General features: G+C 33.4%; 1 protein-coding gene across 9 annotated transcripts in view; it reads right to left on the bottom strand.

Annotated features, from left to right (window-relative positions):
* MAPK10 (mitogen-activated protein kinase 10) overlaps positions 1-12,673 on the bottom strand; it is a 321,579-nt gene that overhangs the window by 47,529 nt on the left and 261,377 nt on the right. For all 9 annotated transcript variants that reach the window (XM_045997787.1, XM_045997788.1, XM_045997786.1 and 6 more), the window contains 2 exons: positions 8,607-8,789; positions 5,100-5,224 (listed from right to left, as the gene is read on the bottom strand). In XM_045997787.1, coding sequence (XP_045853743.1) covers positions 5,100-5,224; positions 8,607-8,789 — 308 coding nt within the window. The remainder of the gene's footprint in view (positions 1-5,099; positions 5,225-8,606; positions 8,790-12,673) is intronic.

Genomic DNA, 12,673 nt, shown 5'->3' with positions numbered 1-12,673 from the left:
TTCTTAATCATATTCTACCCAGACTGATTGGATTAATCACACCATCTCTTTGGTCTCTATAAGGATAAAATGTGTATTTATATTCTCAACCAAAACATTTCCAGCCTCTCTCCTCAATCCACTCAGCCCTGGGTCCACATTCCATGCCTCTGTTTCAGCGTTCCCTCCTGCAACTTTGACTCAGCTACCTTATGGAAGGCCCTGTGTTGCCTGCCAGCACTTTTCTGGATTCTCAAGTCTCCAGGGCTTGCCCACTAGAGAAAAGAATTCTTAGATACCAACTGCCTGACTGGGTCAAACTACCCCTCTGTCCAGATTTCCAGAATAATGTTTTGACCATCGAGGACTGTATCTAAGGCTCTCTGAGGCAAAGACTTCAACACAACAGCGGATTTAGCTGAACACTGCTGCTCATGAGCCTGGTCCCCAGTATCAGTCCCATCTTTGAAGATGGTTCACGTGTCAGGTCCTGATCCTTCCTTTCTGTCATGAACCAAGATAAACAAATGTCCTTCTCTGCCCCTTACATTTTTAATTGGCTTCCTTATGGGGATGACTTTTGAGGTCTTTGGTTTAGTTGCTGAACATATCAAGTCTCCCTCCCCTTCCTCACCTGCTCTTGTCTTTCTCTCCCTCACCGCCCCAGCACAACTATAGTTCAGCACAACTATAGAAACCTTTCTCAGGGTGCTCTAGAATTTCCAAGAAAAGTAAAAGTCTGCTTTAAAAAGGATCACATTTCATATTCTTCTTAAATTCCCTGTTTACATGTCCTGAAAATAGTTAACCAACTCTTCCTCGGCTTGCAGTCCATTATCATGTCCCTAAAGTGCCTCTATATCTCTATTCTCAGAGGTCGCAAAGTGAAAACCACCCTGTTCTCTAACAGAGTTCCTACACTCAAGAATCTGGTAGAAATAAGGCAACTGATCCTCACTGTTCCTATATTTCCCTCTAACAGAGCACAGAGAAGGTATTTTAAAGTGATTCCCCAAACAGTCCTGAATATCCTCTAGTTTCATAAAGATAATTATAAGAAGATTTATGAACTATATAATGTGCCTCTATTTGGGCTTAAATAAATGGCACCAAATTCTCTTACACTTGACAAAGCATATGGGCATATATCAGGCAAGAAAAGGACCAGCATTTTAAAATTTTGTAGGAGCTACACACTTTCTTTTTTAAACGTTGTATTTTTTTTTTTAATGTTGTCGAATACTTCTGCAGTTTCTTGGCCAGCTGGTCTTTTTTTACTAAATATAAGTATCTTTCCAAATACCAAAAGGTAGTTGAGCCTTGCATGTAAAATTCTTTATAGTAACAACAGCAATAATAAGAAGAAAAATTTATATGATCCTTACTGATGGTAGTACTGTACAGAGCACATTATGTAAATTAATGCTTTATATTCTCAGAGAAACACTGTGAAGAAGTATGCATGCTCCTCATTCTTAGTTAAGAGAACTGAGTTGCAGAAAGGTTAAAAAACTTGATCAAGGCCAGCCAGTAAGTGGGAGAGCAGAAATTTCAACCTACCCCATTTTTCATACCTGTGAAGATGCACTCAACTGAATAAATTGCATTTGTATTGTAAAGTTTTTGTTCTCTTGATGAATACTGAACCAGAGTTAGAATGCCTTCCAACTTTTTCGTGAAAAAGGATTGACACTAGATGTGGCCTTTGCACTCCGTTTGGGGCCCATTCTTTTGTTACCCTGAACATTATTTGAATAAGAAGTTGCTAATAATTTGAGCAGTTGTAACTTTAAAACTCTTTAGGCACTATTACACAGATCACTATTAACCTTGACATTCAATTTTGAAATTCCCCAACTTCATGGCTGCATGAATAATTTTCTCTCTTAGAGTTATGACAGCGTTCATAAGCTCTTCTCTTTTCATCTAAGTATGTTGGCACTTTTGGAAACAGGTGATAAGACAGCTTGTAGTATGATGAATAGATTAGTACACATAGCATTTCTCTCCTCTCCTTCCCATTTTTCCTGAAGACATCACATTCTCTTGTACTTTCTTCTTTGTCCTTCTCCACTTGCCTCTAATTTCTTTCAATGTAACAATATATTTTTTCTCTCCTCTCATCTTTGAATTTCCTTCCCTCTATAACATCATGTGAGTTATTTGAAGGCTTCTTGAGCCTGGATATCCTGGATGACTTCTAATCATGGAAATTCTGATTATTCGATATTTCCATTTGCTTAGATTATAGAACACACCAGAGTTTATTTTGCAAAATATTCCTGGCAGTCTTGGCAGAAAATATATCTTTGAAATTATAGCTTCACCATGCATTCATAAAGAAAGGTCATTTTTCTTTAAATGCATGTTCACATGCAATAACAAAGGCATTATATCTAAGTGTATTGCAGAAAGCATAGCTGACCACTGCTTCTAGCATCTTTAGGATCTGTCTCTTCCTAGTTGTGACTTCTATAATACATTTTATAGAGTAATAAATTATCCTTGCCCTGGGGTCAGGATTCTGACCTATTCACTGCAACATGTCTAGACGTGAAACATGTTAACCCTTGTATGACCAGTGATCCCAATCTAAATGTTAAATACCTGCTGTTCTTCTTCGCATTAAGTGATCCCTTTTCCTAAATCTTCTGGATCTATCAAATCCTTCCCCTAAAATTCACATCTTACGTTGTTACTATCCGTTCCCCAGGATGACAATATTGAAATGAGGGAGAAAAGAGTTCTAGCCATTTTAGTGCCCTAAATCTTACCTTTTTATCCTTCAAAGAAATTTTTCATAGAAAGTCAAATTTTAAAAACTCACTGATGCTATTCATTAATATGTTATTATAGATTCTAAACAACTGTCTCTTTTATAGGCAACATAATCACAAGTGAATTACAAATGCAGACTTTACGATTCCAATTAAATCTGGGTCGCCATCTATTAAAAACAGATTACACATATTACAATAGATATAAGAAAAAATAAAGACGCCGTATGATTTGAATGATCAAAATAAATGAGGAGCAACAATTTCAAATAATTTGTTTGCCTAAAATTTTTATCAACATAACCTAAAGTATTTTCTTGAAAATTATCCACGAGAAAATGTTTACACTTGCCTTCCACATACATACACATCGTACTCTCTCTTACTTATTTCATTACCTCATTCTGTCCCAAGAACATCTTTGAAAGTACTTCCCAAGAGTGAGAGACTAAAGGTGATTCTTTTATCCATAAAAATATTAGGATTTTATTTTGTAACAATCAAATCAGGTGACTAAAAATTCTAAGCAAAGTGAAAATTCAACATCAGTATAAAACTGCTTAAGAGAACAAGTTTTAAGAAAATGTCACCAAGGACTATTACACCCCAGTTTCCACACTTGAGAGACTCATTTATCACTGAAGTGTTTTCTCCAAAATTTTTGAATGTGTAAGGATTTGACTACTATGGAAAGTAGTTTCTTGAATATTATGTTTATAAAGTTTAATTCTCCCTAATCCTCACTCCTATCTGCAGCTCTCACTTCCCCAGTGAAAGATGAAGGGATAAGAATTATGTCAGTTTGAGGAGTGCCTGAGTGGCTCAGTGGGTTAAAGCCTTTGCCTTTGGCTCAGGTCATGATCCCAGGGTCCTGGGATTGAGCCCCACATCGGGCTCGATCCCAGGGTCCTGGGATTGAGCCCCACATCGGGCTCTTTGCTCAGCAGGGAGCCTGCTTCCCCCTGTCTCTCTGCCTGCTTGTGATCTCTGTCTGCCAAATAAATAAATAAAATCTTAAGAGAAAAAAAAAGAATTATGTCAGTTTGAATTTTGCATCTTGACATAAGGCAGGTGCACAATAAAAAAAAAAAATTGGAAGGGGAGGCAAACCATAAGAGACTATGGACTCTGAAAAACAACCTGAGGGTTTTGAAGGGTCAGGGGTGGGAGTTTGGGGGAACAGGTGGTGGGTAATAGGGAGGGCACGTTTTGCATGGAGCACTGGGTGTTGTGCAAAAACAATGAATACTGTTACGCTGAAAAAATAAATAAATTTAAAAAAAAACCAAAAGGAAGCTGAAACAAAACAAAACTATGCTCAAGAAAGAATATTTTGGTACAGAGAAAGACATGAGAAAACAAGCAAAGAGAGTATTTCAAATAGAATGTTAAAACCCCATTCAAGCAAACTAATTTGAAGTTGTTATGAAAAAAAAAAAAGATCATTTAGCAGAGAGGTATTCTAAGAATTTGAGATATTGAGGCTTTGAGGAGAAGATAACATTGTTGATGGTAACATTTAGAAGAGGGACAAAAGGACATTCCCATTAGGAAGCATAAAGAAGACACATGGGGAATAATAACCCTTTGTCTTATCTCCACACGGAAAAGGGAAAGGCAAAGATATAAGAAAGAGATGGGTGAGAAGATATTGAATGGATTGAAAGAGTTTAAAAAAAAGTGATAAAGTGATGCTTCTGAGAAGATCCTAAACTCTGCCTAGATTTATAATATGGAGGTTCATCTTACTATGGCAGTGAATTTAGAATAAACTTGAAATACTCTGCATTGGACTACCTATTTTTTCTCATCTAATCTGTGTGAGGTTTCACAAAGTCACCAATGGCCTGGTGAAAACTCCCTCTGGAAAATGTTTGTAGTGCCACATTAACTAATGACAGGCATCTTACCAAGGAAAGAGAGGCAAAGCAATTTATTCTCTATTATGATTTCTGCTACTTTGTTTGTACCAGGAGAGGCTGGGAATTAAACATAAAATAAGGAGGTACTGGAAATGTTAACAATTTAACAAAAACAAATGGATGTGTTTCATGGATGGCTAAGGCTTTTTGGACTAAATAAATCATCATCTCTCATGGAAAACCTTGAAAAAGGAGCACGCTCCCTCTGTCACTCTATCTCTGTCAAATAAATAAATAAATCTTTTTTAAAAAATACTTGTATGGGTGGAAGAAAATAACTCTTAGAGGGGAGGGTAATAACTTTGTGACTTAGGAATTGCACGGAGTCCTTCGTGTGTGCTTTTTCTAACTCTCTTGCAGTTCTCCACACTGAACACCCAGTTACTCTGATTTGTCTGTGGAAGGAAAGTCAATGCCTTACCGCCTCCACTTCAGCAGGGTCGTACCAAACATTGATGTAAGGATGCTGTAAGGCGTCATCCACCGATATTCTTTTTGCTGGGTCGATCACTAGCATCTTTGACAGTAAGTCCCTGGCTTGGCTGGCTGAAAGGATGAGTGAGAGAAACAATTAGTAAAATTTTGACTTTGACAGGAAAATTTATTGAAGGGAGGAGGAAATTAAGAAAACAAAGATAATCTAGCACCTTCTTTCCAAACATCAAGCAATTTTACCAAGTGACTAGGGAAATGCAAAATGAAACAAGGAAATAATTTTTATTCATCAGATTGAAAAAATAAAAGATGGCATGATATTTACTAATACTGGGTAAGTTCATTCATGTACATTGTACACTGATAAATATTTTTATGAGGCAAATTTGGACTATCCATTAAAAATTTTACATGTGTATACCTTATGACCCATCCGTTCCACTTTTAGGTATATAGCCTAGAGAAACAATTGTGCATGTTCATGAAAAAAATACAGAAAGGATGTTCACTGCAGCATTGGTTATGGAATAAGAAAATAAACAGTCAAATTTCCATCTAAAGAGCAAAAAAAAAAAAAAAAAAAGAACCATGGTACAAATGTACCACGGAATCGCAGTTAGCAGTTTAAAAGAACGAGGTAGATTTATATGAACATGAACATGTTATTAAGCAAAAAATGAAGTTGCAAGAATAATCCACAGATCATGTTACCATTTGTGTACATCTGCCCCTTCCCAATAAAATTTCCCTCTCTTCCTATTAATGTATATAAATGTGTAGAAAAGGTCTGCATGAATAATCAACAAACTGAAAATAATAGTTACCTCTGAGGAGGGGAGAAGATATATCTCTCATGTAATTAAAAATAAATGTGAATGAATGAAGTTTTTTAAAAGGAAGCAGATAAAGTGGATGAAGTTTGATCTTTTTAAAAGCTTTTCTGAGAAGGAAAAAAATGGATAAAGTATTGTCTAGAGGGAGACAAGGAGATCAGGAGTGACTTTTTTGAGGATGGGAGAGATGATGAAGGCTTTAACAGGGGGAGAAGCTGCAAGGATTGCAGATAGGAGGAGACAGATTTGAGAGTAAGAATCCACACATCTCAGCAACCATATTGATATGCTGATCTAGTTCAGTTTTTAAAATACTAAATGTCTACTCTGTGTCAGCTAGTGTGAGGTGTCAGAGAGGCCAAAAAAATAAATAAATAAATGGTGATAATCAGTAGGCAAGTATATCGGCAAGTACAATCAGTAAATAAGTAAGTATAATTAATAATAATAAGTAAGTATAATTATTTAATGACAGTGCAAAAGGACACTTAGTTTTCAATCTCTAAAAACATAAAATTTTACAGAAAATACAGTTCCAATCTGATTCGAAAATTTTATGGGGAAAATATTCTATTTGTTCCATGACTCCCTCTAATGGCCCAACAGGGGTATATTTATTCATTTCATTGATTCAAAGATCTCTTTGATTTGTAACTGATTGTATTTTTTTTGTAACTGATTTTATACCCAGACACACACCCCCACCTCCTACTGATTCTCCCATCAAACCCTCCATGTTTCTGCTCTTAGAATGGGTGAAGGTTGGAATGGGCTCCTCATCAGTAGGGGCATGAACTACAATAATACCAAAGAATCTCTCTCAGAAACAATGATCAATACTATTTGAAGGGAACAAAATGAGGAGGAAGAAAATGTTTCAATTTCTTCTCTCTCATTCTTTTATTTGCAAATGTTTTATGCTCTTTTTAAATAACAATAGAAAGAATTCTTCTCTCTGATTATTTGTATAATTCCTTATAATTTACCAGTTTTTATATTAAATCACCTTAAATAATTATAAATATATAAACTAGCATATAATTTATAAAAATAATGTAATCATAGAGATTAAAAATGGATTAAAAACAAAAAAATTCAAGAAAGTTGGAATTATATCATGAAGTGTGGTATTTTATTTAGTAGTTTTTCTACAAGTGCTGTCATTATTCCAAATAATTTGATCAGGGCTTTTATCATGCCCAAATTGTTATACTACAAGTGTCTTCATATAAAGGGATTACTTTTGCCTGACATGTCAATTAGCATCATAAAGACTTTAAATTCTTCAAATCTCTATTTGGAGTATTAGCTCTTCTTCAATCTGTGTACAGGCAGTGTTGATCTTAAAAGCAGCAGATTTAGTAATCATTTAGTCTGTTGCCATTGACTGTGCAGCCAACTGAAGGAAGAAACCCAACCATGCAATAAAGCTGTCACGAACATAGGAACGATGCTGCACACTTAAAACCCACGAGACAGAAGTCTGGGGATGATAAGACCTGGGAGATAGCACCACATTTTAGTTCCTCTGTCTCATTTAGGTCTGTATTAGCTATGGATTATGTCTGTAAGTTAAGTCTGTATTAATTAATTACCCACTGAACATTTGGGGTCAACTTTCAAAAGCATGTATCCCCCCCCCAAAAAAAGCATGTATCCTTTTTCTTTTTTGATAGATACAGTTACATTTTAAATAATAATTATTACATTTTTTTAAATGTCTAACAGCTATTGAGTATTTACTGTGAGGCAGGCATTGTTCTAAGCACTTGACAAAATATTTACTCAGTTAATTCTCCCAATGATCCTAAGGTAGACACTTTCTACTTTAATTTGTTAAAGGAAGTATAGATAGTTTAGATAACTCATCCAGGTCCACACAGATTTTCAGGGACAGTGTTTAAGCCCAAGAAAGGAAAAAAAAAAACCAAATTTGTTTCAGAATCAGTTCTCTAAATGTTTTAAATAAAAATAGGAAATAGAATATTATTTATAGTATATATTTAAACATTGCCAAATTTATCCCTTGTCTCTAATCCTATGACTAAGGCATTATTATCCAAGCTTTGTGGGTGAAGAAACTAAGACTTGTTACTGAAGTTCTTAACTACAGACATAGTAGTAGTAAGAACTACTTATTAATGGAAGTATTTCTATTGAATATAAAATGTGTAAGTAAATCTCATTTGTCACTCTGAAAAAATAGTGGTTGAACATTCTATAAAATACAAATCAAGAACTCAAACACCAGCATCTCCAAGATTCACAACCAAAAATTGTTTTGAAAATATTCCCCAGGTAATAAAAAGAATTGGAACAAAGACTTCAATGTGTATCACATTGGTCTTTTAGAGTTACACTGCAAAATACTTTGAGATTCCAAATAAGCCTCATGACATAGTTTACCCATACCACTGTCACATCCTTTATTACTATCTTTCCTTCTGAATATCCACACAATTCGAAAATCCTTGATCACACGCTCTTAGTAAACATAGAATAATAATAATGATGATGATGATGATTTTAAAAATCTTTAAAAAAATACTCCTTAAATTGAGGTAGTTCAAGTTAAAGAGAGGTGTCTCTATCATTTGTCCCTATCATTGTTTAGGCCATCGTCCTCATGGTAGTTCTGAAATTTTCCCTGATGGGCATACCTTTGAGTTTATTGTGCTCAGAGTCCGCTGGGAAGAGGGAATCTGGAAAGAGCTTGGGGAAGGTGAGTCCTGCATACTTGGGCCGATTCTCCACATAGTTTCTTACTGTAGGTTGCAATTTCTTCATGAATTCTGGACATGGTGTTCCTAGTTGCTCAATTACCTTGTTCCACTGGTCAATATCTGAGAATTGAATGGTTAAGGGCAAAAAAAAGTGCAAACCTACTAGGTCTTGCCTTTCACTAGTTGGGAGACTAACTGCTTCTCCAATCCTGAGCAATCACCAACATAACTGGAGTTTAATAAGCAAAAAGGATTAGAATATAAAACCAGAATTGTCAGACAATGACTCTTCCTGGAATTTTAAATTCACCTGTGGCATAAACACACTTTTGGGGAACTAGCATTACTGAACAAAATAGGATATCATGAAATAGTACTTGAGTTGTAAAGATGAAAAGGTATTTAAATGGCAGAAGAAGAATTTCTTATATTGAGATAAGCTTCTATATAACCATGTGATTTAAATGAGAAAAAATATGGCACAAAATATTTTTATTATGAAATTACCCCAATCCTTTATTTACTAAAAATGACAAATACATAAATATTCTATAAGATTCATTTACATTTTAAAAAATTCCTTTTTAAGATTTTTCTCTTCCTTCCCTAGGAAATTTCATCATCTCTTCATCTTACTAATGCATCAAATATGGGATCAGTATAATTTTTGACAATAAAATAACTCATTATTCTTCACCAAGGACTTTTAAAAATTTCTAGTTTTCAAAGTAATTATGATTTTATACCTATTTTTGTTACTTCTGATAGTAATCCCCTGCATTCCAGAATATTCCTTTCAATGAGGTATCAGGATAAATATAGGATGTTCAACTTAAGACAACAGATTTCCATCCAAGTCTTTGTATTTCTAAAGTATAGTAAGCATGGGGAATTCTACAGGAAAATATTACTTCTCTATGAAAATTAATACTCCCCAAATTGAGGATCTTTGACAGATATACTCACTGATTGAGATTTTCTTTTTCATTTATCATTAATGTTTGATATATCAGAACCTTGTGAATGATAAATACCACTCATGAAAACTCTGAAGAACCAACTGGAAGAAGTTAATTTCAAACAGATTTCCTTGCTGTGTGTCAATGAATGATAGAACTTAGAAATTATTCTTAAATACAATAACACAGGCAGTGCTCTCTCTTACATTGTTTATTTTTCTACAGCTTTATCCTTTAGTGTTAATTAATTCATTTTCGCTACTGTAATTTGTAACAGTTCAGGGATCTAACTATAAAATTACTCAATTGAGATTTGTAAAATCTTTACCCCTAGCTATTAAGTAGCGTTGGACTAAAAAAGATCAGCAGTCCTGACAGAAGACAAAACTAATGAATTTAACAAAAATAAATATATATTGCAAAGTAGATAAAAGACTGAGCAAAGATAACATCAAGTGAATTTGCAAATCCTCTTCTATCTCCCTTATAATCTAGCTGAATAAAATTTAAATTATTATACAGCCTCTTAATTATTGGGTTAAAAATATATGATTGTATAATATTAAAAAGTGGATGGTGTAGGAAAAACTTAAGAATATTCCCTTACAAAACAGTAGGAATAATTAAATAAGAACACATTTCAATAAAAGTTCATCTAAGTACAATGTGCATGAGAATATAGTAGTAAGTCAGACTCATTAGGAACAAATAAACTGAAAGATAACAAAGGTTAGAATTAAAGGTTATTCTTAGACAAAAACTTATGTTAGTACTATGGACACAGGTAAACTATAACTATTTAGCGATATTTAAATAGAAAACACTAATTAAGGTTCAATAAATCTCCATGCTTACACTGTAAATTATGAAAAGAAGTCTACTCTCTAATACAGTTAGGTTATCATGCCCTACCAAGCCATCATATAATCATTGGTCATACTTCCTTCAAATTCTGAAGACCTGATGTCAAACTAAAAATAAGGGCAAAGCAGCTATCAGATTTTCCATAAAGGAGTTATTTAGCAAAGTTGGAAAACATTTGCTACACACTAACATTCTAGGTACATTTAGCTAGAATTACAAAGTTATTCAGTAAAAAATTGTTTATAGAATAGCATTCCCAAGACAATTTCATGGTATTTTTGTAATAAAGTTTAAGGAGAATCAAATATTCTGGAAGTTGTTAAACAAGTGTCAAAATGTTTCTTTTTACAAATTAGAATTAAAGTCTATAGACGCATTCAGTATGTTTCCTACCTTAGATTGCTTTTTAGATGAAACACTACTGTAGTGCTAGATATAATAGTTTACAAAAAGGAGGAAAACAAGAATCTTTCGTTATTGTCAATGTAGTAGTTGAATGTTCTAAAGGTAAATACGTGGTATAGCCATCTTTAAAAGTGTGTGCCTTTATTTGAACCAATCCATTTCAAGTTCTTTGCTCCTATGAACATGAACAGTTTTATTAAGTAGTAAGTGCTTGTTTTCTGGATGTTCACAGGATCCCAACATGAACAACTTTGTTCAACACTTCTAAGTTAACCACATGATATTTCTCAATAATCATAATTAACCAAATATAAGCCACAATTGGATATCTCTCTGCTGAAAGACCAGGGTTTGTTCCAAGGATTCCAGTAAGGAAAAGAGCAAGTTTGGAACTGATGTGGTAGAAATTGCTTTCCTTTGACATAAAATTGATAGTATGTTTGTCATGGGCCCTAAAGAATATCTCTTAAACTGTATCCCTAGTTTATCAGGTCAACATATTCACACATAAAATAATTAATTTTATTAATATTTTAAACAGACAATAAAGTGGTGTGTTTTAGAAGAATTTTGAAATTATCAGATTTCCATAGAAATAATATTTAAAAAAAAATACATCAAGTTTTAACTAGATTTTTATGGTCATGTGTTGAAAACATGATAAATATTGTTTCACAGAATGGCCACAATTATTTTTGTAAAAGGATTTGCTTTACAACACTCATAAGTCATTTTTATGCTGAGTAAGCATCTGAATATTTATAGATTCTAGTCTGCGTGGTTATCAAAAAAGTAATAAATATAAATATTTTATAATAATATATAAAACAAATATTTATATTTTTGATCTATTTTTAAAAATATCACACTTAACATAATTATAAGGCATTTAATAAAAATAGAAAAATGTCATCTAATAGGAATTGATAATTTCCTAATCTGATTGTAAATTCACTGCATAAAAAATAGCCGTATTACCGAAAGTTTGATTTTACAGAGTATGATGACAAGATAATGTGCAAATAGTGACTATTTCTAACATCTTCAACAAATAATATTATAAGGTATGAATAAAACAAAGTATGTATTGTAAAAATATGTATCTGAAATTCTAAGTTTGAAAATTATTCCAGTTAATTTTATCAGTTAGCTAAGAGCTTACATTTCATGTACTCCTTGTATTTTAACTTTCTTGGTTGTGCAAGCTTCTAAAACATCACAAACTGCCTTGAACACAATGTACAAAAAATACTTTATCCATCTCTGGGTATTTTGGATCAGGATTATGAACATAATTTATTCTATCCACATTTAAGCTTAGTGGAATCATAAAGAACATTCTATTATGTCCTTTGAATAACTGTACCTTCTTTTTATGTTTTTTCTCATCATTGGTTACTTTTTGTTATTATGAATGTGTTTTCCAGAGTTGACACCTCCAAGAATCCAGACTTGGTTTTAGTGTCTCAGAGTCAATATTTTGTAAAAAAACAAAACAAAACAAAACAAAAAACAAACTCACATCTATTTGAGATTTAAAGATTTTAAAGATTTAAAGAGTATCAGCGTTTGTTTCCAAATTCTCAACTACATTTTTTTAAAAAGATTATTTTGCCTCGAAAGAGACTTGTCTGTATAGAAATTTCCAGGAGAGACTATACTATTTTGCAAACCAAGTAGCTGCCTTGGTACTGTGTTGTGCCATTTGTTAGGTGTCATGATATAAAATCATGGCTCCCAAACTTGAATATTCATAACATAGAGAACTTACTAAAA

Source organism: Meles meles, chromosome 2, assembly GCF_922984935.1.
Source record: "Meles meles chromosome 2, mMelMel3.1 paternal haplotype, whole genome shotgun sequence".
In the NCBI taxonomy this organism is placed as follows: Eukaryota; Metazoa; Chordata; class Mammalia; order Carnivora; family Mustelidae; genus Meles; species Meles meles.
This window is presented reverse-complemented; position numbering and strand designations above follow the sequence as displayed.